At 39.5% G+C, this 26,704-nt stretch overlaps 1 protein-coding gene across 3 annotated transcripts in view; it reads right to left on the reverse strand.

The window, feature by feature from the left end:
* Positions 1-274: 274 nt before the first annotated feature.
* Positions 275-26,704, reverse strand: part of LOC108699444 (E3 ubiquitin-protein ligase RNF213) — an 85,603-nt gene continuing 59,173 nt past the window's right edge. For 2 of the 3 annotated variants that reach the window (XM_041573683.1, XM_041573685.1), the window contains 20 exons: positions 25,088-25,272; positions 20,871-20,993; positions 19,297-19,401; positions 18,656-18,898; positions 18,079-18,154; positions 16,417-16,451; positions 15,068-15,162; positions 14,797-14,950; positions 14,509-14,689; positions 7,966-8,060; positions 6,571-6,828; positions 5,668-5,800; positions 5,492-5,575; positions 4,085-4,265; positions 3,467-3,668; positions 3,235-3,312; positions 1,838-2,035; positions 1,301-1,390; positions 688-866; positions 275-551 (listed from right to left, as the gene is read on the reverse strand). In XM_041573683.1, coding sequence (XP_041429617.1) covers positions 407-551; positions 688-866; positions 1,301-1,390; positions 1,838-2,035; positions 3,235-3,312; positions 3,467-3,668; positions 4,085-4,265; positions 5,492-5,575; positions 5,668-5,800; positions 6,571-6,828; positions 7,966-8,060; positions 14,509-14,689; positions 14,797-14,950; positions 15,068-15,162; positions 16,417-16,451; positions 18,079-18,154; positions 18,656-18,898; positions 19,297-19,401; positions 20,871-20,993; positions 25,088-25,272 — 2,840 coding nt within the window. In that variant the 3' untranslated portion in view covers positions 275-406. Of the gene's footprint in view, positions 552-687; positions 867-1,300; positions 1,391-1,837; positions 2,036-3,234; positions 3,313-3,466; positions 3,669-4,080; positions 4,266-5,491; positions 5,576-5,667; positions 5,801-6,570; positions 6,829-7,965; positions 8,061-14,508; positions 14,690-14,796; positions 14,951-15,067; positions 15,163-16,416; positions 16,452-18,078; positions 18,155-18,655; positions 18,899-19,296; positions 19,402-20,870; positions 20,994-25,087; positions 25,273-26,704 lie in introns of all 3 variants that reach the window. The other variant, XM_041573684.1, reaches the window with a different exon arrangement.

Raw genomic sequence — 26,704 nt, forward strand, 5'->3', positions numbered from 1 at the left:
TGATTAAACATCCCATCACCAGCTCTGATCCATACTAGAGTTTACCCCAGGGTTTGGGGTCTCACACGTAACCCATTTTGGATGTACAACTGAACAGTATCTCTATTGAGATAGAAATAATAAGGCACTAAATACACACATAGTAATAATGAATAGGAGAGCCCTTATTTAACATAAATACTGTATAACAATGATAAGAAATCTTGTTTTGGGTTACTAAAATCACTGATCCCAGAGACCAGATGGTATCTACATTCCAGAAATAAGTAGAATAGAAAGGGAATTATTTTTATTTTAAAATCATGAATTCAATAGAAAGAAATGTCATTTTAAGCAGGGCTTTAACTTGAATCAAAAAAAGATGATTATACTATTTTATTTTTAACTGTAATATGTTTGTTTAACATCAATGTCGTTTCCACTTCATGGCGGCCGCCACTTTCCAGCTCTCCACACAGTGAGCCAAACAGATCTGCTCTGGGAAATCCTCCTCCAGCGCCGGGAATGGTTGCTCTTTCCCATCAAGCAATGGGCCCAGAACTTCTCTTAACCTGTAACCAAATTGTTTTCTCTTTTAAATTAACTCTGAATTATTCAAACATCACAGAATATTAATTAATACACAAAAGACCACATATTCTGGATCTGGGATTTTAAAGCTGTTGGGCCACCAGGGACCCTTCTTACCCCCATGCAGGTTGGAAATCATTGGCCCCATGTTGCTTCTTGAGCTTTAAGATGATCATTTCATGTAATTCCAGAAGAAAGACGTTGAGTCCATGTTGTGCCAAGAACGCAGTCAGTAGCTTCTGACTCTCCTCATCTAATTCCTGCTTATACCCTTCATCCAGATCTGCAAATGGATCCTGGAAAGGGAAAACACATCCACATAGAAGGAAATGTAATCAGCCTTTGCATTTTACACTCACAGAATTCACATTTTTTTCTAAGTGCCTCGGATTAATATTCGTTTTTTAAAAAAAAGAAAAAAAAAATTATATTTCTTATTTACATGATTCCCCACAATATACAGTGCATCAAGATACTCATGGAAACCTTCACACCCTGCCAGTGAATTAAATGATCTCCTTATATGATCTTAGTAGGAGGATACATTGTTATGAAAAAGATACATTGTTATTGATATTTGAAAATCTGGCCTACCTTACCCATTAGAGAACCTTCATGAAGCTAACCCTACATTACACGTGATACTGACATTCCTGGTCTGAGGGCTGCACTGTGAGTAAATCTTTCATTTAGAGGAAAATATTGTTCCAGCTCAAATTTGTAACCTTACATTTTTAAGGCGTATGCGGTGTTCAGACTGTAAAGTGGTGAGAAGCTGCCATAGTGAGATTGTGTGCTTCAAGTGACACTGCTTCAATGCCTGGAAACGAATACAAGAACAAAATATGGTAAATCTGTAAAATAAAATATTGGTATTTAAAAATGGGGGAGGATAGTATACAGGGGAGCAGACCCAGCTTTGGGGAGGAGCAGTGAAGACTTACTCAAAGCAGTTTCAGTATATCCTTATGTTCTATAGTTTGGTACAGTATATAATTACAGTATAAGTAAATCAATCATGATCATAAATAATTGTTGTAAAGTCTGTATTACAATATAGGATTAGAATATCCTGAGAAAGGCCCAAACTGCTATTTCTGATCAGCAGATATATGTGGGTGGTTGTGAACAATGAGAAGACTTCCCTCAAACTCTCACCAACACTGGCTTCCTATACTTCTCCTTTATACCACCATCCTTTAATATGTGGGGCATATGTGATTGGCAGTCAGATATGAAATACTATAAGATGTTGGAAAATACTGACCTCCAGGATGTTCTCATCGCTCTGATCCTTCATCTGTAGGACATCTTCTACATAAGTGGTCAGCGGAAGATCTGGATTGCCCCCGGATGTTGCTAAGAACCCCAACATAGTCTCAATGATTTGAAGCGCATCACAGACATCGCTGTACAAATCCAGATCTTTGCTTATGTTTTCTATTGCTGAATTTGGCAGTGGATCCTTAAGAAACAAGAAATAATAAGCAACTAAATCTAATGAAAACTTCATGTTCATTGTAGAAATGATGAAAGCAAAGGCAGTTTACTTCTGAGGTTGTCGTGTCTCCAGCATAAGCTGTCACCATGCTAACATATTCTACAATTCATTTGCTCCCTTCTCTGGACACTTGGGGGCCGATTCACTAAGCTCGAGTGAAGGATTCGAATGAAAAATACTTCGAATTTCGAAGTATTTTTTGGGTACTTCGACCATCGAATGGGCTACTTCGACCTTCGACTACGACCTTCGACTTCGATTCGAACGATTTGAACTAAAAATCGTTCGACTATTCGACCATTCGATAGTCGAAGTACTTTCCCTTTAAAAAAAACTTCGACCCCCTACTTCGGCAGATAAAACCTACCGAAGTCAATGTTAGCCTATGGGGAAGATCCCCATAGGCTTGCTAAACTTTTTTTGATCGAAGGATTTTCCTTCGATCGTTGGATTAAAATCCTTCGAATCGTTCGATTCGAAGGATTTAATCGTTTGATCGAACGAAAAATCCTTCGATCGTTCGATCGTAGGATTAGCGCTAAATCCTTCGACTTCGATATTCGAAGGATTTCAATTAGAGGGTCGAATTTCGAAGTATTTTTTACTTCGAAATTCGACCCTTAGTGAATCTGCCCCATGTTGTAAGTGCACAACGTCACTTCCTATATCCATTTTTACACCTCCATAAGGCTTATGGCAGAATTTGGACTAATCAGGCTACCGTACGTCCACCATGTGACCTAGAGCAATGCCTTGTGGGAGCCAGGACTCCATTTTACAGACCATGCTGTGGGAAGAAGCACACAGTTCTGCATCTCTCCTTATGATAGAATCGCTGGTAAGGAAATAGTTACACCAAAACACCTCCACAGCTGCCAGAAACCCCAGAGACATTGCTATAGAGACATTTATGCCAGTATATATATTTTATACTGCAGTTATATGTTCATTTGCATGTTTTTATATAGTTCATTGCAAGCAAACTTATATTTTCTGCTGTTTGTATTACAGTTTCACCTCTATTCCACTTGCTTATTCAGTAAAATCTACAGACTCCAAGCTTAGTCTCTTTATTGGAATGTGGGGAGCTTTAGCTGCATGTCGAACTACACACTGCCCCAGGGTAACACGTAGGGAGGACAGAACAGAGGTCCACTCCTTACCTGTAAGACTTTTTCCCTCACGTCTCTAAATATGTTCTCGTAGTTCCGATCTTGGGAGTGGACAATGGTAGGCAGCCCCTAAATCAAATGAGAAGCTTGTTAATGAGAAATGTTTGAACCAAAGAAATACTCATTTTACAATGTAATAGACTGGTAAAAAGAAAAAAATAGACTTGAGAGACACAGAAGCATATTTTTAATGAGAAGGTATGATAAAATAAACACAGCTTACTACAAGGGTAATGCGAGGTTTGCCTTGGAGAAATCGGCTGATGATCTGACGCTGGATCCTTTGCAGATCAATCTCCTCTAAGGCTTTCCCATCTCTTTGGGTGTTGTATTGACAGTTGGACAGAATTATTGGCATCAGATCTGTTTCCACCTCATAACTGATCACATGTAGATCCATGGCTTCAGCTGCCCCAATAGAGTATCTGAGTAATTGTACATAAAGTAATGTAAGCAGTTCCTCTCACCAAACAGCCAAGTAACAGTATCAATCACTAGCCCACACAATAAGCCCATTTAGTGATGCTTCTCTGAGTGAGGGCATGTCTCATATCTACTGGTCGTTTATGATCATCACACAAAATTATTAAGGACTTTGTTGTTATCCTTAAAAAAAACACAGGTTCCCCTTAGCACTTCCTCTCTTCTCTTAATTATATCCCCAACATTTTGATTGTTGCTAACCCACTCTCCTTCACCATGAGTTTGATTTAGCTCTGTAAATAAGGGGTCATTAATGCTTCCATAGAAAATAATGGCCAACCTTCAGCTTTACTGATATAGATCAGTTATGAAATTATTAGCAAATGAAATATTCTCAAATGGCTGGAGGTCAACATACGTCTGCTCATCTCTGGTGAAGCGTCTCACAGCATAAACCAGGCTGTTGTGCAGAGCGATGAGATAGCTGACCAATGCTGTGGCACAGAGACCCTGTCCTTGTCGACTCGGAAGGAGAATGGCAAAGTCACTCGCTAGGGTAAGGTCACTGGCACAGGCTTCTTCTGGGAGTTTTATTTCCCCTGCAGACCAAATAGGAGAACATTCAACTTTATACAGTCCTGCAATTTACATCTAATTCTAAAGAAGTTTAACTAGTATGATGCACCTTCAGTTGACACCATTCTCAAAGGTACAGCCTCTTAACAACTTGTCAGTGTGAAACCTTTCCACATGTAAGGATTAGGGCATGGTTTCTTGCTGGAAAATATTTCTCCCCCTTACTTTCTTCATGCCTTATTGTTATTTAATATTGACTTTTGTTGAATCTATCCCATATCTAAAGATGGGGGTCAGCAACACCTAGTTCAAGATCAGATCAAGGTTTGGGAATATTTAGATTAAAGACAATGGTGCAGAATCACTAAAGGGCGAAATGTCGCCAGAGACCCCTTCACACAGCTCGCACCACTTTGCAGGTGCAAATTCATTACCACTATGTAAATTCAGTAATATGTGAAGTTGTATCTTGGGTGCTGAATGCTGGCGACTTTTCGTTAGCATTACTTCGGTAGTGCGAGCATTTCCTAGCAAAGATGCACTAGCTTGTGCCTAGCGAAACTTCACTAGTGATCTTATGCTTAGGTCAGTTTGAATAGGGCGGGTACATTAAAGTTGTATGGACGTCTTTATTAGAGATGTTGGTGCAAATGCTTGAAGATACCACTTTTTATTTCAAATGTCCAAGGAACCTGAATAAAGACATGCTCTACACACGAGCCCACTGTAAAATGAATGTTCCATATGTTCTCAAATGTCTGGGGACAAATGTTAACCCAAAAAAATTCAAGTTAGTAAGGCAATCCCGCTTAAAAAAAAGGAAAAGTCACCAGCGTTTTTTAAACACTGAAGATTAAGGAAGATCTAGCTTAATTTTAGCAGTTCGGATTGTCTGAGGTGGTGAAGTCAACTCTGGCGAAAGAGGTAACATTCAGTAAAATCTGAACTTTAGTGAATTTGCGGATCAACAACCATTTGACTGAGTGAAAAGTCGCCTATCGATAGAGTGCGAATGAATGCTAGCGACAGTCCCGTTCATCTGCGCCCTTTAGTGAATCTGCCTCAATGACTGGAAGGACTCAAGTATAAGTCAAGACGAAGGTTAGGAAGGTTTTAGTGTGAATGAGGCAAAGTTAAGACCAAAAAGACAGAATGCTGAACCAACCTTGAGTAGCACAATAAGGCACAAATCATGAGTGGTTGTCAAGTCCCAAGTTTAGTTTGCACTTATTTATTTGGACTTTCTCACCTTTCATAAGAAGAGAATGTCTTAGACAATTCCATGTAAATAGGAAAGTTTGTATTCTCTTCTCAAATACACGTCGAGCACCATCTTTGAAAATAAAATTAAAATAAAGAATAAATTAGTAGTGATGTGCATCCAGGATAGTTTGTTGTGCTTATTTATTCTCCCAGGTCACTTACCAACAGGTATGCTGGTTAAAAATTCCCCAATTGTTTGTTTGTTCACATCTCGGAAGTTCTGGAATCTTTTTACCAGCTCTTTCTGAAGATTTAATATTTCTGGTAGGAACTTAACCAGGCGGAGTTCACATTCCTGTGATAGAAGATAATTCAAGAACATTAAAGGCTCATCAAAATGAAGATGATTTAGATCTTTCTTCTCAATGCAAGGAGAACAATCAAGAACACTGACTCAAAAAGACAAATTTGGGAGCACATATATATATAATTTTGTTTCATATTATTATTATTCAGATGTTTGGTTGAGACCTAAAGGGGAAACTTCTAATCAATAATTATTTATGTGCTCAAGTTGGTGTATCTGTATGTGAATACCTGTTTAGATATACTGTATATTGTATATTTACATTTGAGATATACTATGCATATATTTCACCACTCCATATTGTATCTTGATTGTTTTTATATAATTTTGTTATATTTTTGCATATATATTTAGACTAACTTGCACACCTTTTTTTTCTACAGTTGTTCCTTTAGGCTGTGAAACCTATAAATACCTACCTCCTCATGTATAGAATTAGCCCATGATTAAGTGTTCTTAGGACATGAAATGTGTAGGACAGATTGAGATTCTAATCATTTCAATGTAACTTTGAAAACATTAATTTTCTTTTTGTGTTCCTTGGAATCCTTGTGGATTCCCTTGTGGAATCCTTTGAGTGCCTGATTGCCCATGTTGTTGCTGCTTATGCATTGGCACTCCCTATGCTGAGGGTCTGGGGTTAATGCACCTGGACCATGTTCTATAGTTGGTGAATGTTTTCTACACTTGGACTTTTGATGCTCCCTATTCTATATATTTATATTTATATACATAACAACCTGTTTATTGGTACTCACATCCTTCAGGAATGTTGACAGCATCGGCAGATTATTCACCCCATCCTTCTGCTCAACCATATGCTGAAGATGCCCAACAGTAATTCTTGTCCTGCAGCTCCATATTTTTGAGTAGGGAATGAGTCCATCTTCTGGCAATGCCACAATATCAGTGTTATGCAACGGTTCCCCATATATGATTCTGATTATTGGGTCAGAACTTATTCTCTTGTCATTCCTTATGTAGTTATTGACATCATCAAGATCTTGGTTTAAATTCTGCAAGTAAAGAAACACCATTACTTCCTTTCTCAGAAACAGTAACTTCTTCAAAAATAAAAAAAGATTTCTTGGCTGGGACAGATGATTTTACAGCAGGTACAGGCACTTTTTTACTTTTTAGCAAATCATTCAGCCCGTTTGCCAGGCCATACATTTAAATTATCCACCTCCTTTTATCAGTATGATTGTCGCCCTTTGAATTGACGTTACACATTGCAAGTAAAGCAAGGCCAAGTAAGCCCATTCCAAAAGCCAGTGACAGCAAAACATTCCATCCAGGTTTTGTTGGAATGGAAGACCACAGACAATTTAATTTTTTTAAAACGTCACTCTGTGGTTGCTAAAGTTACCTTCAGGTATAAATCAGGTATTTTTTTACTTTTTTTCCTGTTTCAACTTTAATTATGATGACCTACTACAAATTGACTCTGATCAGTGTCTACAACATGCTGGATGGTTTGGCACCATAGAAGGTAATATATAAATTGGATTCATTATTAAATGAATGTAATTTATAAAAGAGTCACAATAGCTGGGGTCTTGCAGTGATGCCAACCAGGAACTAAAGTATTTGGGGTCTATATATTGATGTTTAGAGGGAAGTCACTCTATGGTTGCTACAGAATCTAAAACATCAGAAGCAGTTTTGCTGACTGCTTATGTCTAAAATGAGTTTATTACCTGGAGCTGATGTAAGTTATTATTTTAAATAGTCAGATTGTGAAAAGACTGGAGAGCTGCTTCACAAAAAACTAAATAATTCAAAAACCACAAATAAAAAATGAACATCATCTCCAAACTGACTCAGTCTCATTGTCTACATCATAGTTACATACATAGGCCTGATATGTCATATACTGTAAATACATGCATTTCATTAACAATTTGGATTTATTCAATTCCTTTGAGCCAACATCAGAATAAATATATCACTACAAGATCATTACCTAATCTATTGGGCCATAATATGAACTGATGAAATGTGACAAGATCTAAATAGATTTATACGTCTCCTCCTATTGTTTCTTCAGAGATGGTTATTCTTTTACGTCTAGTTTGAGGTGTATTATTGTGTGTAGCAATGAAAATATAAGTAATCAAAGCTATGTAAGAATATTAAAATATTATGCTTACCGTAAGCACCGGAGCGATGACTGATGCCGCCATATTTCTCTCCCAGTTGCTTCTCACGTCCTTTGTTGACAGATTATGATTGAAAGGTAAAAGAGCTAAGGGACAACAAGAAAGAATCAGAACCTTATCAGACGGCTTCCCTTTTGCAGGATTGTGTAGCACTTGCAGAAACTATAAATATATTCCATGTTAACTTGGGATTCCATTTACTTTTTCTATTAAGGATCAGCATATTGTGATAGGTTATTTTGCCAATGGAGCCTGACTGAACAGCTTAGTAACTAGCAGAGGCTTTAGAGAACTCTGTAACTAGGAGCAGAAGGAGCGCACAGTGTTGTTGCTCCTCTTAACTGGCATTCAGCTAAAAAGCAGATCATGTAACCCACAGAATTCCTTCACCAAAGATATGATTTTGACTTTGCACCCAATACACCAACAAGTGATGGTGCACGAAGGACAAATTATCATGACTCCCAGGCATGGTGAGAAAGTTACTAGGGATGCTGGGAAATGTCGATTCACAAGGTCTACTGTATATATATATATATATATATATATATATATATATATATATATATATATATATATATATATATATATATATATATATATATATATATACACATTCAAAGTCCTAGCGCACACCATCCATGAGAGATTCCAATGATAAGTCACATACCTGGGTGCTACGCTGAAAATAGCTGCATTATCCAATTTCCACTGACAAAGGTGCACACCAGGATTTTTCAATTTAAAACTCCATGTTTATTAAATAGATTTAAAACAGGAACCGGCCAACGTTTCGGTCATTTTCTAAGACCTTTATCAAGACCCTGTTCACAGTAAAACATCAGTGTTTAAATACCTAAAAACATGACACTCACCCCTTTGTGCACGCCCACATGATTATGTGAAAAAAGGAAACACCTGCACCAAAAAAGAGCAGAGAAGGATTAAAAACATTGTGGCAAGTATGTACAGATTGTATAAACACTTCAATGAAAGCAGAGAATAAATGCATTGAGGACATAGAATGTTTGCAACTTTGTATCCAGACTATTAGCGTTGCTCAAGGAAGCATAAGTAGGAACAATATTCGTTTAAGCCTAAAGGAGCAATAGTGTTTAATTTGCGTATCCAGAACGCTTCCCGCTGAAGTAATAGTTTAGACCTGTCACCCCCCCGTTTCGGGGGAGGGATATGGTCAATAGCTATATACTTGAAGGTGGGTAATCTATGATTCAGTTCCAAAAAATGCTTTGCGACAGGTTTGTTAGTGGTCCCATCCCTAAACGCTGTACTGATCGCGGACCGGTGCCCATCCATTCGTAATCTAAGGGTCTGGTCTGTCTTACCCACATAGGCAAGGCCACAGGGGCAGGTGATTAAGTAAACCACGTGGGTGGTGGTGCAGGTAATGTGGTGTCTAATAGACAGGCGCTTTCCTGTTTGGGGATGAAGGAAAGATGTGCCAGGAGACATATATCTGCATGACGTGCAGCATGGGCAGCGAAAGTAGCCATGCTTTAGATCACGTAACCAACCACCAGGGTTCTTTGTATAGCACTCAGTTGGGTCACTCTTAACGAGTAAATCCCTAAGATTCGTGCCTCTTTTATAACACATCATGGGGGGACTAGAAGTCAGTCTACGTAAGTCAGAGTCTGCCTCTATAATTTTCCAATGGTCCCTCACCCCCTTGTTGACTATACTAGTACTTGGATTGTAGGTAGTGGTGAAAACCAGCCTTGAAGTGGTTTTCTTAGTCTCACTTGCACCACTGGACCTATTCCTTGCTATCGCAAGGGCCTTGTCCAGTACCTTGTCTGGATAGCCACGATCCTTGAAGCGGGCCCACATCTCACGTAGCTGTAATTCAGTTTGTTGTTCTGAGGAGTTATTGCGAATCACCCTACAAAATTGAGAGATGGGAAGGGATCGCTTCATGGTGGGTGAGTGGCAACTTCCATAGTGTAGCAGCACATTTTTATCGGTGGGCTTTCTGAAGAGGGTATAGGTAAGGCCATGATCATTCAAAGATAACTCAAGGTCAAGGAAATGTAATTTCTTTGAGTTAATTTCATATGTGAATCTAACTGGACTATCCAGTGAATTTAAATAATTAATCATACCCGTAAACTCCTCTACAGATCCTCCCCACAGAATGATCATATCATCGATATAGCGATGAAAAAACAGCATTTTGTCCCCAAACCGGGGGATAAGTATTTTTTGCTCGTATAAGTGCATGTATAGATTGGCGTATGAGGGCGCCATGGCCGCCCCCATCGCCGTTCCGGCCACCTGTAAATAGAAATTGCTTTCAAATTTAAAATAGTTCAACGTTAGTGCTAACTCCAACAGTTCAAGCACAAAAGGAATGGGAGGGCCTATATAGGAGTTAGATTCCTCCAAAGCCTTCCTGACCGCGGCAATCCCAGCCTCGTGTGGTTTCAAAAAATCTGATAAGGTTTTATCTATTACTTTACCTTCAAATGCCATATTGATTAAGGTGGTGTATATAAACAGCTCACTGGTGATCCTTTATTTAAATTCAAACACAAGGTTGACACCTTAATCAATATGGCATTTGAAGGTAAAGTAATAGATAAAACCTTATCAGATTTTTTGAAGCAAGATTTTCCTAAGTGCCCTGTACTATATACACTACCAAAAGTTCACAAGAACTTGACCCGACCGCCTGGTCGCCCCATAGTGTCTGGCCGAGATTCACTTCTTCACCCTATAGGGATTTATTTAGACACATTACTCCAACCTATAGTACAGAATACGCCCACTTATTTGCGAGATACTCCACATCTATTAAAATGTATTCGTGAGTTAACTCTTCCTACTGACACCACGGTCCTCCTTGCTAGTATGGACGTGGTGAGTTTATACACTATAATACCACACGAGGCTGGGATTGCCGCGGTCAGGAAGGCTTTGGAGGAATCTAACTCCTATATAGGCCCTCCCATTCCTTTTGTGCTTGAACTGTTGGAGTTAGCACTAACGTTGAACTATTTTAAATTTGAAAGCAATTTCTATTTACAGGTGGCCGGAACGGCGATGGGGGCGGCCATGGCGCCCTCATACGCCAATCTATACATGCACTTATACGAGCAAAAAATACTTATCCCCCGGTTTGGGGACAAAATGCTGTTTTTTCATCGCTATATCGATGATATGATCATTCTGTGGGGAGGATCTGTAGAGGAGTTTACGGGTATGATTAATTATTTAAATTCACTGGATAGTCCAGTTAGATTCACATATGAAATTAACTCAAAGAAATTACATTTCCTTGACCTTGAGTTATCTTTGAATGATCATGGCCTTACCTATACCCTCTTCAGAAAGCCCACCGATAAAAATGTGCTGCTACACTATGGAAGTTGCCACTCACCCACCATGAAGCGATCCCTTCCCATCTCTCAATTTTGTAGGGTGATTCGCAATAACTCCTCAGAACAACAAACTGAATTACAGCTACGTGAGATGTGGGCCCGCTTCAAGGATCGTGGCTATCCAGACAAGGTACTGGACAAGGCCCTTGCGATAGCAAGGAATAGGTCCAGTGGTGCAAGTGAGACTAAGAAAACCACTTCAAGGCTGGTTTTCACCACTACCTACAATCCAAGTACTAGTATAGTCAACAAGGGGGTGAGGGACCATTGGAAAATTATAGAGGCAGACTCTGACTTACGTAGACTGACTTCTAGTCCCCCCATGATGTGTTATAAAAGAGGCACGAATCTTAGGGATTTACTCGTTAAGAGTGACCCAACTGAGTGCTATACAAAGAACCCTGGTGGTTGGTTACGTGATCTAAAGCATGGCTACTTTCGCTGCCCATGCTGCACGTCATGCAGATATATGTCTCCTGGCACATCTTTCCTTCATCCCCAAACAGGAAAGCGCCTGTCTATTAGACACCACATTACCTGCACCACCACCCACGTGGTTTACTTAATCACCTGCCCCTGTGGCCTTGCCTATGTGGGTAAGACAGACCAGACCCTTAGATTACGAATGGATGGGCACCGGTCCGCGATCAGTACAGCGTTTAGGGATGGGACCACTAACAAACCTGTCGCAAAGCATTTTTTGGAACTGAATCATAGATTACCCACCTTCAAGTATATAGCTATTGACCATATCCCTCCCCCGAAACGGGGGGGTGACAGGTCTAAACTATTACTTCAGCGGGAAGCGTTCTGGATACGCAAATTAAACACTATTGCTCCTTTAGGCTTAAACGAATATTGTTCCTACTTATGCTTCCTTGAGCAACGCTAATAGTCTGGATACAAAGTTGCAAACATTCTATGTCCTCAATGCATTTATTCTCTGCTTTCATTGAAGTGTTTATACAATCTGTACATACTTGCCACAATGTTTTTAATCCTTCTCTGCTCTTTTTTGGTGCAGGTGTTTCCTTTTTTCACATAATCATGTGGGCGTGCACAAAGGGGTGAGTGTCATGTTTTTAGGTATTTAAACACTGATGTTTTACTGTGAACAGGGTCTTGATAAAGGTCTTAGAAAATGACCGAAACGTTGGCCGGTTCCTGTTTTAAATCTATTTAATAAACATGGAGTTTTAAATTGAAAAATCCTGGTGTGCACCTTTGTCAGTGCAAATTATATATATATATATATATATATATATATATATATATATATGTAAAACCTGAGCCACCCCATTATAATTAACTGTAACCTATTGTACTTTGGATACAAATGTTCTATATATATATATATATATATATATATATATATATATATATATATATATATATATATATATATATATATATATATATATATATATATATATATATATATATATATTGTAAGGGGCCCGAAGGCTTAGCCAGTAGTACCGGATCAAGGAGGAAGCACAGTTCAACCAGTTCACTTCCTCATTAAACCCCTCCTGAAATTATCTTCTGTTTCCTTGGACATATCATCTCTGCCATCTGCCTACAGGGATTTTTATGATGTTTTTTGCAAGAAGTCTGCCGAGGATCTTCCATCACACCGGCCTTACGACTGTCCTGTGGAGCTGCTTCCTGGTACCATGCCTCCTCTGGGACATACTTATCCACTCTCTCCTTCTGAGACCAAGGCCATGAAGGAATACATCCAGGAGAATCTACATTCGTCCCTCTTCATCTCTAGCGGGAGCGTGTTTTTTCTTCTGCCAGAAGAAAGACGGTAGTCTACGTCCCTGTATTGATTACCAGGGGTTGAACAAGATTACCTCCAAAAACCGCTACCCTCTTCCTCTTAAAACTGATTTTAACACTCGTAATGGTCATTACGAATACCTCGTCATGCCATTTGGGCTCTGCAATGCGCCTGCAGTTTTTCAGGAGTTTGTAAACGATATCTTCAGAGATCTTCTTGGACTTTGTGTTGTTGTCTATTTGGATGATATTCTTATTTTCTCCAAATCCTTGGAAGAACATCGGCTCCAAGTACGTGATGTACTTTCACGTTTATGGAAAAACGCTCTCTTTGTTAAATTAGAGAAAGGTTCTTTTGAAACTTCCAAAATCTATTCAACGTTTCATTGGCTTTGCCAACTATTACCGGCAGTTCATCAAAGGTTTTTCTTCCACGATTGCACCCAATTTTTCACTCATCCATAAAGGTGGAAGACCTCTTCAGGCACTGGAAGACTTTCAAACTTTAAAAGACTCTTTTTCCTCGGCCCTACAATACTGTAAGGGGCCTGAAGGCTCAGCCAGGAGTAGCGGATCAAGGAGGAAGCACAGTTCAACCGGTTCAAGGTATTCAAGGGGTTAAGAGATAGGCAAAGTCAGGTCCAGGCAAAAGGGTCAATTCAGGCGGCAAAGGTTCAATGTATGGTTTTCTAGGTAAGGTCAAGATCAGAATCAATAGAAGTAGTATAGCGCACCCAGGAACTCGCGAAGTGGAACCTATTGTAGGGCAAAGTCTGGAGTGCTCTGGCATCTTAAATAGACCTTCATTGCTGCCAAAAACGTTCGTGGTGACGTCATCACGCTGGCGTTTTTGTGCTGGCGTCCAGATGATGACCTCACAGAACTGCGCCCAGGAAGAACTGCATGGGAGGAAGGGACGCCGCCATCTTGGGAGGACGGAATGCAGCCATGCTGTGGAAGGTAAGCCTTCCTTACATATATATGTGTGTGTGTGTGTTCTATATTAGTAATGAGCAAAACAGACAAAAAAATTGAGAAAGGGCAAAATTACAATGGCAATTTTTCTGCATTTTTTCCCAGCACAAAAAATTTGTTTTTTCCCAGTAAAGCAAAACGTTTGGAGAAATTCCAATACAATTTTTTCACCAATTCTAGTGTGGATTTACAAATATATTTGCTTTTGGCAAAAATGCAGATTTTGCGGTGAAAATGTACCAGCTAAAAAGTTCACTCATCTCTAAAAGTTTATCTCATTGTCTAAATAAGAAGAAAAGTGTTGCTCGGAAATATTAACTTACTCCATACGTTTTCTATACTAGTAAGACTGGAAGGGATATCTAGAGCTTACGCTGGTCAGGTTGATCATTGGAAATAGTGAGCATCCTGCAGAAAACAAGATGGAGTACAGTGGCCGTATTATCCACACTTTCCCCTAGGGAGTTCTTTACTTGTTCCAAATTTTTCTCTAGATGTCGGAAAAGGAAAGTCCCAATATCTTCCACTCCTGGTTTCACCATGGTCTTCACATTCTGTAAGAGAAAGAGACTGAAGAACTGAACTTGTAAAGTTAATTACTAATTCTACATACACGAAGTTTGTAAAGGTGAAACATATTTATTTTGGTGAGATACTCAACCTCTCGATTTTGTTCTGCCCCTAGTAACATCGCCAGGTGGGTCACCAGCCTCAATACATTAAATACAGGAGCACTCATGCCTCTGTCTTCTGCCGCAACTGACACTGGAGTCTCAGGTGCTCCCAAAATATGTCCTGTCTCATCAATGTCCTGTCTGTTAAATTAACGATAAAAATGTCTTCATGAAAACATCTTTCTACAGTATATGTGAGGTGTAACAGTACATCTGTGATTAAAAGAGATATAGCAGAGGTGACATATTGAGACTTACTCAAGCTTTCTCATTCCTTTATAAGTTTTGTGGTCAACTCCCCCCAGTTCAATTCCACATTCTAGGCACTTGGCGTAGCTCATTGGCATCCCACACTGCAAGGAATGATATGAGAACAAATATATGAAATTCTTCAAACCTCAGAGGACATGGGATTTCACAGCATTACAGCCAGAATTAATGGTAGCAATGAATGAGATTACAGGATGTCAAATTGTGTTTTAGTAATGGGCTGTGCATGGCCAAATTCAAGCCCCATGAGTGGAGCAGAATACTGATGGTCCTGAAGCTCCAACGTCCCGAAGATCTGAAGACCTGAGGCACTGAAGACCCTAAGCCGTGAACTGAGCCGAAGCCATGAAAAGACCCAAAGCCACAAAAAGAACAGAAGTTAAGGCCTAAGATAGTTCCACTGAACACCAATGTGTTTTAAAAAAAATTTAAAACCCTGGCCACAAATGTATTATTTTAATACTCTTTAGGCCTCTGGTCACCAATGTTTTTTTAAAAAAAAAATTCTATGGGGTCCCTGATCACCAATGTTTCTTTATAATTTGTAAGGGGGGTCCATGGCCACCAATGTTATATAATAATTTTTTCTTTGACTTGTAGGGGGGCCTGACCACCAGTGTTTTTAGAAAAACTTTTATGTGGGACCCTGGCTGCCAATATTATTTTTTCAACTTCTAAGGGGGTCCTGACCACCAGTGGCTTTTTATAACTTGCGCGGGGGGGTTACTATTTTTAGTGTTGATGTCTGTGTGGCCTTTTTACTGTGGGGTGGAGCTTGGGTGATTATGGGACCAGGGGGACGAGAATATTTTGTTGTACGGGGCCCCGTGATTTCTGACAGAAGCCCTGTTAAACACAACTGGCAGTTTATGTGTACTGAACTAGATCACTGTCATGACAGTTTACAGTGGGAATAGTAGGAGTCTGAAACCTAGGCAGCAAGTGGCACTGACGGCATCGTTCAAGAAAGAGGCCAGAGACTGTAACTGAAGCATTGGTTGGGATTAGAACAATAGCATCTGGGAGTCTGTAAATTTAAGAAGTGGAGTGGACTAGAACACTCTGATGATAGTTTCTAGAGTAAGTGAATAATTGTTTTGAATACAATTTGAAACATTAACGTTCTCCTTACTTACTACTTTTGCACTACAAAGACTTCAACTTTAATGGGGGAATGTAATATGTAAAATGTAATATTCACCAGCGAATGATTTTACATTGTGAGCAGCGCTAAACATTCGCAAAAACGCCATTTTATACATCACTTGTGATTTTTAATTACATTCCCCCTTAATAATTCAGAATGAAAGAATACCATGTAAAATGTATGTACTTACGCCAGGAACTGGAACATAATGATTGTTGTCACAGACTATAAAAAAAACAGAATATTAGTTATTTCACTAATAATTACCATAGCCCTGTGCCATACACATTAAGCGTCGGTCTGGGGCTAAGGTTACTCACAAAACTCAATGGGGTTTCTGCAGCATTACTAGAAAATTACTGGGAACACTACCTGTGCATTAGACTCTCTAATACAGTCTAGTATTTCTGATGAACACCAAGGGGCAGATTCACTAAGGGTCGAATTTCGAAGTAAAAAATACTTCGAAATTCGACCCTCGAATTGAAATCCTTCGACTTCGAATATCGAAGTCGAAGGATTTAGCACTAAACGTTCGTTCGATCGATCGAAGGATTTTTCGTTCGATCGAACGATTCGAAGGATTTCAATCCAACGATCGAAGGAAAATCCTTCGATCAAAAAATGTTTAGCAAGCCTATGGGGACCTTCGGTAGGTTTTATCTGCCGAAGTAGGGGGTCAAAGTTTTTTTTAAAGGGAAAGTACTTCGACTATCGAATGGTCGAATAGTCGAACGATTTTTCGTTCGAATTGTTCGAATCGAAGTTCGTAGTCGAAGGTCGAAGTAGCCCATTCGATGGTCGAAGTACCCAAAAAATACTTCGAAATTCGAAGTATTTTTCATTCGAATCCTTCACTCGAGCTTAGTCAATCGGCCCCCAAGAATGGTTCAGATACTGCCACTTATGAAGCTACATTGATGTAACCTTAAACATTCAGTGGTGTAACTACCAGGGGAGTAGGGGGTGCAATCGCACCAGGGCCCGCTCCCCCCTGGGGCCCGTTGGAGACCATGCCACAGCAAATACGGTAAGAAACAATTTTTGACGCAAGTGACAATTTTTATACACAAGACTATTTTGCTCAAATGAATTAATGCAAATAGTCGTCTGAATAATTTTGATGTTCATCAATTTTTATGAGCGCCCCAATTTTGACGCATAACTTTTTTTCTTGTCGCAGCAGATTTTCGGCCAGTGAATTTTCCACAATTTTATTCACCCATCACTAATGTGTAGGTTGGAAATTTTTTGACCTGCACCCAAACATACCAGCTCCTTCTCAGCCCTCTCTCAACACAGCCCAAAGTCACCCAAGTTAAACTCAATGACATTAGAAGGGGACAGCCCCAGATGATAGGGATGGGCGATTTTTTTCGCCTTGTTTCGCTGAAAAAATTACGCCCATAGACTTGTATGGTGTCATGCGTCAAAAAAATTTTTGACGCCCATAGACTTTAATGGGCGTCGCGACATTTCGTCGGCAGCAAAGTTTTAGCGAAACGAAACGGGTCAAATTCGCCCATCCCATTACTATCCCACCAATGATGAAGCTAACTTTCTGGAGCCCATCTGCAGTGTACAAATTAAAAGCTACGTGTTCTGCAGTTGGTCAATGAGAAGGGGTTGGCCAGGTCCACACATCACAGCTTAGGATGTTTCTTGTTCAAATAACTCCCAGCTCTTTATTGATTCACTTGGATGAAACCAACATTTTCCACCTGGAAAAGTCCTTTGAGCTGGCTAAATATGTTGCCCTCTATACCTTCTCACTCTTAAAGAACTTTCTGTTTGTTCTGTCATTGTTTTGCTTTATTAACATAGATACATTAACATGTTATAGCGGTCTTACCATACCAAGTTTCATTTCCCAATACTTCTCTAGCTTTGTTTAGCATGTCCTGTGGCATTGTTGGTAGGAATGATTGCTGAAATGAAGGAAACAAAAATTACGTGCAGATCCTCAGTGTAACACAGTGGGGCAAATGTATCAGCGAGTGACATTAGAGATGACCACAGTCCCCTAGTGTGAAATTTCTATTCATTTCTATTGGATTTAAAAGAGTATTTATCAAAGGGTGAAAGTTCACTCATTGCTAAATATGTCTATAAATGTGCAGTAGAAATAATGGAGAGTGGTTGAATTTCACTCTAGTGGACTGTGGTGATGTTTAATTTCAGTTTTTGATAAATATGTCCCATCTCCACTGCTATACTAAGCCATCCATTTTGGTATAGGACTTCATTGCCTGACCCACCATGTACCTTGCCCCAGATTTACTAAAAAAGGAAAAATTATAAGGGGACATTTGTATTATGCCTATTACTGCACCTAGCATACAGATATAACCCCATAGTGTACAGCAGATCTTTTTTAAAAAGTGAGAAAAAAAACAAATGATGTCATGTCATTAATACAAGATATTTACCTGCATTCTGTCAGGGGAAAAGGCTAAATTCCTCAGTGGTTGAAACAGATCATTATCAGTGCTCAGAAGCACAGCACCAAGATGTACGGCCAGGGACACTATAGTGTAATGAGAACTTGTCATGTCTGGAGCAACTCTCACTAGGGGTCGGCAGTTTGTTAGGAGTGACTGGGAGAATTGCTGAATTGACTGCTCCTGGAGAACATTGGTATTTTGAATGAAATTCCTTAAATTATCAGTCTCCTGTAAAAAGAAAGGGAATTTTTGATAAATTCAGTTTCTCTACAGAAAGAGCCAAGAAAACCAATGCAAGAAAAGAAATGCACCTTATCTGGTCAAAAGGCAGAGTATTTTTGTGAGGGTTAATTACCTGACAATTAGCTCTAAGGCGTCACAAAGTGTTCAACACAAAAAAATGGGTAAGAAAACTAAACTGACAGGGTGAGCAATTCTCTATACTCTCCTATATCTAGAATAACTTACATCTGAAGAAAGTAAACATGATAATCTCAGTTTCCACATGTAGTGGATCAGTTATGGAACAAGAAGCGATCCTGGAGGAGGTATGTGGTAGGATTATGATAAGGAATCACCCAAAGTTTTTGGTGATAAATATGGAGCCAGACAAAGCTCTCACTTACTTCTTGAGTGACGACCCTGTTTGCTTCTCTGTATCTCATTGTTACTTCAGAGAAAATGGCGAGGAGCAGGTAAACAGCTTGTTCCTTGGCAGAACTTTCATCCAACTGCAAAGAAATAAACTGATGTTAGGTGATATCACAGGGTATCATGGAACATGCATCTACTTCTGTGTTAACTTGGCACCAGTCTAATATAGAGACAATGGAGCCACTTGACTATACACCTACAACACCTTTTGGCATCATACAGGTGAATGTAACTTAAATAGAAGGTAGAGAAATGTAACTGCTCTGACTCATAGCCTATTAGCATGTGACTGGGTGCAGGATTCCCTTGGTATCCCACGCTGCACGAAATGCAGAGAAGAAGAAGATGGAGTTCTGCACACCGGGCTGCTTTAAAAACCTTTATTATTCCATATTCCATGTTATTATTCCATGTTAAAAGACTTGTGGACCAAGCAACATGTCTTTTAATATGGAATAATAAAGGTTTTCAAAGTATTTTAAAAACAGCCCGGTGTGCGGAACTCCATCTTCTTCACTCCAATGTAACTTAATACCTGTGCTATTCACCCCTCCACGATAGCAGATACAGTACATGGTTATGCAAAACAAAATTTCAAGTACCCTTTACAAGTACCCTTAACAGGTAAAGAAGATAGATATTATTGACCTATCACAAAAAATATCAAACGTCTCCTGCTATGTATTAAAATAACAAAATTTTGCCTTAAAATTCCAGTGGAACAAAAAACCCTATTGTATGAACAGTGTTTCTACATGTTCTCATTGTTCTGTCTTCTGTTTGGGTCTTTTCAAAGGCATGTTCACGATTCTAGAGGGGTATATTTATCAAAGAGTGAAGTTAGAGATCGCCACAGTCCTCTAGAATGAAATTCCTCCACTCTCCATTAATTTCTATGGGATTTTGAAAGGCATATTTATCAAATGATGAACTTTCACCCATTGATAAATACTCTTTTAAAAATCTTTCACTTTCACCCGTTGAAAAATACTCTTTTAAAAATCCCATAGAAATGAATAGAGAGTGTCTAGAGGACTGTGGTGATCTCTAACTTCGCTCTTTGATAAATATACCCCCAAGCATCTTGCTGCCACTGGTCCTTTTCCTCTTTTCGATTCAACATTTCCAACATAATTGTCTTTTCAAATGAACCTCTACCTAAAATGAGACAGCCACAGTGTTGTACTATTTACTTGAAGTGGAAGGTCAGGCCTGATCCTTGCCACTCATTCTTCTGTTTCTTCATTGCCCATCTTTCACATCCTTATTCATAGGGTCAGTATATAATTTGGAGGCCTACTTTATATAATCCATATAAAACTTAATTCTATTTGACTAAAGCAAAGATTTTGATGGCTGATCCTGCTCTGCCAGTTTGAAAGTTTAACAAAGTTTTAGTGGTAAATTAATATCAAGCCACCTTATAAAATATTTAACAATTTTGTTAGAACTATAGTTTATTCATTCTTAAACAAAACTTTCATTCAAAATAAAGCCCTGGTTGTTCACTCTCCATAAATACTGGAGATAAATAAATTAATGTTACCTCTAGTCTTTGTTGAAGACTCTCCTCCTTTCTTGAAACTATGACTTCTCCAACACCTTCTCTTAACTCCCTATAACCATCCTTATGCACCAAAAATCGGTCAAGCTGGTTAGCGTTGTTCTCCTGTAATAGCAAATAAACATCTGAATGGACCCATATCAGATTCTGAAACTGCATAACTAAACAGACTATATATATATATATATATATATATATATATATATATATATATATATATATATATATATATATATATATATATATATATATATATATATATATATATATATATATATATATATATAGGGAGAGAGTGTAAAGGAGTTGTGAATAGGCTGTACATGCTCTGATTAGGAAAAGCAGCAAGCTCCAGCCAAAAGATATAGTTTTGCTTACCATCTGTGTGGTCCCCTATTTGAGGACTGGTGTTGATTGAGTGCCTGCCAACTGCCTTATCTAAAGCAAAGTTATTTTGGGGCAGGTAGTGCTACCTGGGGTATATACAGAGCTCATGGGGAAGGGACATATTACCAGAGATTGAACTGTGCTATATATTTGTCAATCTGGAGGGAAGTATGGAACTGTGTCCTAGGAAAGAATGTGCCAGGGTTGGATGTACTACACAGGTTCCCCAGTACAGGGTTTATATTGGTAAATTTGCAGTTAATGTTCATGTATTTTCCTGCTATATAAAGTTTATATTTGTTTTCTGCAACTTGTGTGTTTGATATTCCTGGTGGAATTCCCCCTGGGGTGTATTTCCCACTAGGTGGAGGCACTGCGCTGTAAATCCCAGGTCTAGTATCTTTTATATACATGCAAAGGGAATTCAGGACTGCTGGATTGAGTGTAACTCAACTCTACAAGAGGTTTTCATGAAAAGGTTAAACAGCATTCATTTCAACAGGAATGGTGTAAAAATAATCTATAAAAACAATTAGGATCTGTGATGTTGGGATCTGGTCAATCATCTAAACCAGTGCTGCCTAACTAGCACTCTGTGGGCCACATCTTGCCCGTGCCCCCCCCCTTGTGTGGTTGCTTTGATTGCTTACCTTTGTCTAAACTTCAGAAGGTTTCAGAACTGAGATTAACTGGCCCCTACATTGTTCACACCTCAGATTGAGGCTGTAAAAGACCTTTATGGTTCTCATTTGTAATCCCATGTATTGTTGACATTTTAAAAACCCTGTATTGTTCACATCTGTAAAGACCTCCATTGTTCACTTCTGCAATACCTTGCATTGATCCCACCTCAGACTGTTGGTGCCCATATTGTTCACCTGTTCTAACCTCATACATACTCTAGGAGAAGCACTGGCATTGCATCACTGTACATAGTACATAACATACTATTCATCTTAGAGTGGTCATTATAGGTTTCCTATACCTGCTCTGCATGTGCCCGCTCTATCCTCTACCTTACCTGTGTGTGCCATACTCTGTCTGTCCAACTCTACCTGTGTGTGCCATATTATGTGTGCCCTATGCTGCCTGTGTGTGCCATATACTGCTCTCTCTCTATGTGTGCCATACTCTGCCTATGGGAGGTGTACCTGGTGGGGGTTGGTTAGTGTAGGAACCCATAGGGTTAACATGTCCCCTATGGCTTTATTTCCCTACACTTCCTGATCTCCATAGTTGCTGGGCAGATGCCATGTAGATAGATGTCATTTGCATAGTTGTGCTATTGGCCAGGAGGCAGTACAAAAATTTCACCGGCACACAGGATAATGCAAGCAGGCTCGGCCTTGCTATGTGATTTATTGCAGCATGCAACGTTTCGGGGTTACCCCCTTTATCGGTAACCCCGAAACGTTGCATGCTGCAATAAATCACATAGCAAGGCCGAGCCTGCTTGCATTATCCTGTGTGCCGGTGAAATTTTTGTACTGCTGTTACTTGGAAGGTGGCCGTCTCCTTCCTTTGCTGTGCACCAGGGAGTCACTATCGAAGGACGAGGGTGTGCGGGTGTTTTTGGAATTCCCATTGGCCAGGAGGCACCGTGACCACACCCTGTCACACTTTGGTATAGTGAGAGAGATGGGGTGGATCTTCCTCTTTGGCTGCTGGATGTTGATCCATCTGGGTTTACACAGGGGAGCCTGGGTACAGCAAGGCCCAGAAAGCCATGTGCCCTAGAAGGACCAGTACCTCTAGAGAGAAGCAGAGGCCCCGTGAATGAGGCTAGTGAGTGGCAGGAATATAATTGTTATAGACTCTCTAGGAGAGAAAGGCAGAGAGGTAAGAGAGAAAGAGCAGTTTTATGCTCCATCAAGGAGGTGTAGAAGGGAGTAGCTTCCCAGGTTATAAGATTTGCCTACAGTGAAGGGACACAGTGGATAGGGCGTCAGGCTTAGCTTCTCCTCCCTGACACCTCCACTGGGTAAGATCCAGACCAAGTGTGAGGTATTTCTGCCTGGAGGTGCTGTACTGTCTTGACTACAGCCTGAGGAAAATGCACCTGCCTCTACCTCTGAACTTCTGTTGTGTGCCTATATATTCTGCCTCTACCTCTGTCAGCTCTGTGTGAGCAGGGTGTGCATATATATTCTGCAAATGCCTCTGTACTGATGTAAGTACAACCCTGTGGATCATTTGTCTCTGACAAATAAAAGTTTTTCTGTTTGACTGCAAGAACCTCCTATCGCCCATTCTTTTCCTGTTTTATAGCCTGCGGGAGTTGTAGTTACACTACACCACACCTGAAATCTTCCACTTAGTGAAGGCCCTAACCTGAAGTGTTTGAGTCACAAGTAACCCATGCTCTAAGCACTAAATCATTTGTATCCTAAGCACTCCTTTTGGTCTGCCCAGCCCAAGTTAGCATTACATTAGCATTTAGAAATACTTGTTAGGGGCGTACATGTGCTGGGGGTTGCTGTGCTATCCACAGGGGAGGAGGAAATATATAGATAAGGGTATATCTTAATGACATAACAGCCATGAGTGATGAGTGATATCCCTGCAGTGAGCACCAACCATTTCGTTTTTTTTGTGTTCTACCACCATCAATATGGATAATTTTTGTGGTCACATAGGCATGGTTTGGTTAAAAAGGGGAGTGGTCAACACTGGCTTCCATTATTGGCCCTCCACCAAGTAGACCAGAAATATTTGCACCCCACATTCATTTGAATTATTTGTAGGGACCCATAGGTTTAGTATGTCCCTATGACTTTAAATCTCCCTATTTGCCTGGTAGATACCCATGTATCTAGTTACTTTATTTACGTTTATATACATATTGTAATATTGACCTACTTTAACATAGTGTTTTGTTGGGGTTGTCCTCTCTCTTTGGTTTCTGGTTGCTGAACCAGCTGGATGTGTTCTAGTGAGCCACTAAGATCCAGTAAAGCTGTTCTGCCCTAGAGGGACTAGTACCTCTAGTGACAAGATGGGGAGCAGGGACCCCATGAATCAGGCCAGCCAGTGACAGGTTAGATCTTTTATAGCACTTTCTAGGAAAGTGAGGATGAAGAGGTTAAATAGAAAGTGCAGCCTGTGCTCCAACAAGGATTGTAGCAGCGAGTAGTTCTCCCCTAGGCCCTGAGTCTGCCTAAAGTGTAGGGACTGCAGATCTCCCTGATCCATTTCACTGCATGGGATCCAGACCACGGCAGGACATGCCATCCTAGGGGTGCACCTTCAACTACCCTAACTGCTTCAACATGGTGTCACATCTTTGCTGTCTCTGCTTGAATTGCCCTGGTATTCTAACATCTTGTCTGCAATTGACTCTGTGATTGTGAGAATACCTTATCGATCTATTGTCTTGGACAATAAAAGTGATTTTGTTTGTTTGCAGCAAGAACCTCCTGGCATCCTTCTTTTTATTTTTATGCACAGTGGCCTATATGAGTTATAGTTCAACTATCTTGTTCTTTCATAATTTCATAAAATCCTGCCTTAAGTGTAACCTTTGCGCTATATTTGCATTCTATTTGAGTGACTCTATAGGTTTACTGCCCATCCTCTCAAGTGTACAAGGTGCAAAGATAAATGTTCTAATTTGTGCATTTTTTAAACACCTGTATCAGCAATTTACCAACTTATTAACACATTTAGCATTCTTGCCTTTGCAACTGAAGTGCATTCAAAGTTACGTTGCATTGCAATCTAGAGCTGTCATCAGTAAGTGGAAAGGGGTTTAGAAGTAAAGTTCTATGTAGAACTAAAATGCTGCAATTAAAAAAAAATAAAGATTACTTTACCCTTTCCCCAAAGATTTGATGTGGGAATAACCATCTAAACTCTTCATCTTTACTAAGATTTTGGACATATTCACTTCCGGATTCATTTCCCATCTTGCGGATCAAATACACTCGGTACCAGTCATTAGCTGAATGTTCACAAAAATGTTGTCCACTTTGGAGAAATTCCCTCTTCTCATTTACAACTAAAGTGGAAAGGATTTATTTAAGAAAAAAGATTTTTTTAGCCCAAATGAATTGTAGAATTATACGACAAAATCAGATACATTAAACATATTGAATAGATCATTATATTATGGGGCCCATTTACTTAGTTCGAGTGAAGGAATAGAATAAAAAAAAACTTCGAATTTCGAATGTTTTTTTGGCTACTTCGACCATCGAATTGGCTACTTCGACCTTCGACTATGACTTCGAATCGAACGATTCGAACTAAAAATCGTTCGACTATTCGACCATTCGATAGTCGAAGTACTGTCTCTTTAAAAAAACTTCGACCCCCTAGTTCGCCACCTAAAACCTACCCAAGTCAATGTTAGCCTATGGGGAAGGTCCCCATAGGCTTTGGAACAATTTTTAGGTCAAGAAAAATCGTTCCTTCGATGGATTAAAATCCTTCGAATCGAACGAATTTTTAGTTCGATCGGTCAATCAAGCTATTTGCGGTAAATCCATTGACTTCGATATTCGAAGTCGAAGGATTTCAATTCGGCAGTCGAATATCAACCCTTGATATTCGACCATAAGTAAATTTGCCCCTATGTGTAGATTTCAGCATTAATGTAACAATGATATTCTTTTTCCCTGTCATAATGAAACAGTACATTGTACTTTATCCTTATCAGAGTGAAAGCGATCCTATTGGGTTTATTTAATGTTAAAATTATTTTTAGTAGAGAAAGATCCTAAGGTATGGAGAAAGATCCCTTATCCGGAAACCCCCAAGTTCTGAGTATTCTGGATTACAGGCCCCATACCTGTTTGATAACCAAGACTAATTTTGCAATAATTTTTGTATTTAGATCTTTTAAAGGAGAAGGAAAGCTAGCAAAGCAGCTTATTGCCAATAGATTAGCCACAATAGTGCAAGCTATAACACTATTTATTCTGTAGAATGCTTTACCATACCTGAGTAAACAGCTCTAGAAGCTCTCTGTTTGTTTAGGATAGCAGCTGCCATATTAGCTTGGTGTGACATCACTTCCTGCCTGAGTCTCTCCCTGCTCACTCATAGCTCTGGGCTCAGATTACAGCAGGGAGGGAGAGAGGAACAAACTGAGCATGCTCAAGCCCTAGCCCTGGAGGTTTAAGATGAAAACAGGAAGTCTGGTACAGAAGCCCATGAGTACACAATAGAAGGAAAGAAATGTGATATTTCTTTTTACAGAGGACTCAGAGCAGAATTAATTTGAGGGGTTACTGGTGTATTTATATAGAGCTTTCTGATAAAGCTTACTTAATTTTAACCTTTGCTTCTCCTTTAATAACTTTCATGGCATTCATGGTTTTAGAGAAATAGTATATAATCATGGTTTCAAAAACCTTTTAAACCACTACAATTTGACCCTAAATCTAGTGTTATTGCTGATTTTTGTCTTTTTATTCATTTAGTAAGGT

The sequence above is a fragment of the Xenopus laevis genome, chromosome 8L, assembly GCF_017654675.1.
Source record: "Xenopus laevis strain J_2021 chromosome 8L, Xenopus_laevis_v10.1, whole genome shotgun sequence".
NCBI classification, from domain to species: domain Eukaryota; kingdom Metazoa; phylum Chordata; class Amphibia; order Anura; family Pipidae; genus Xenopus; species Xenopus laevis.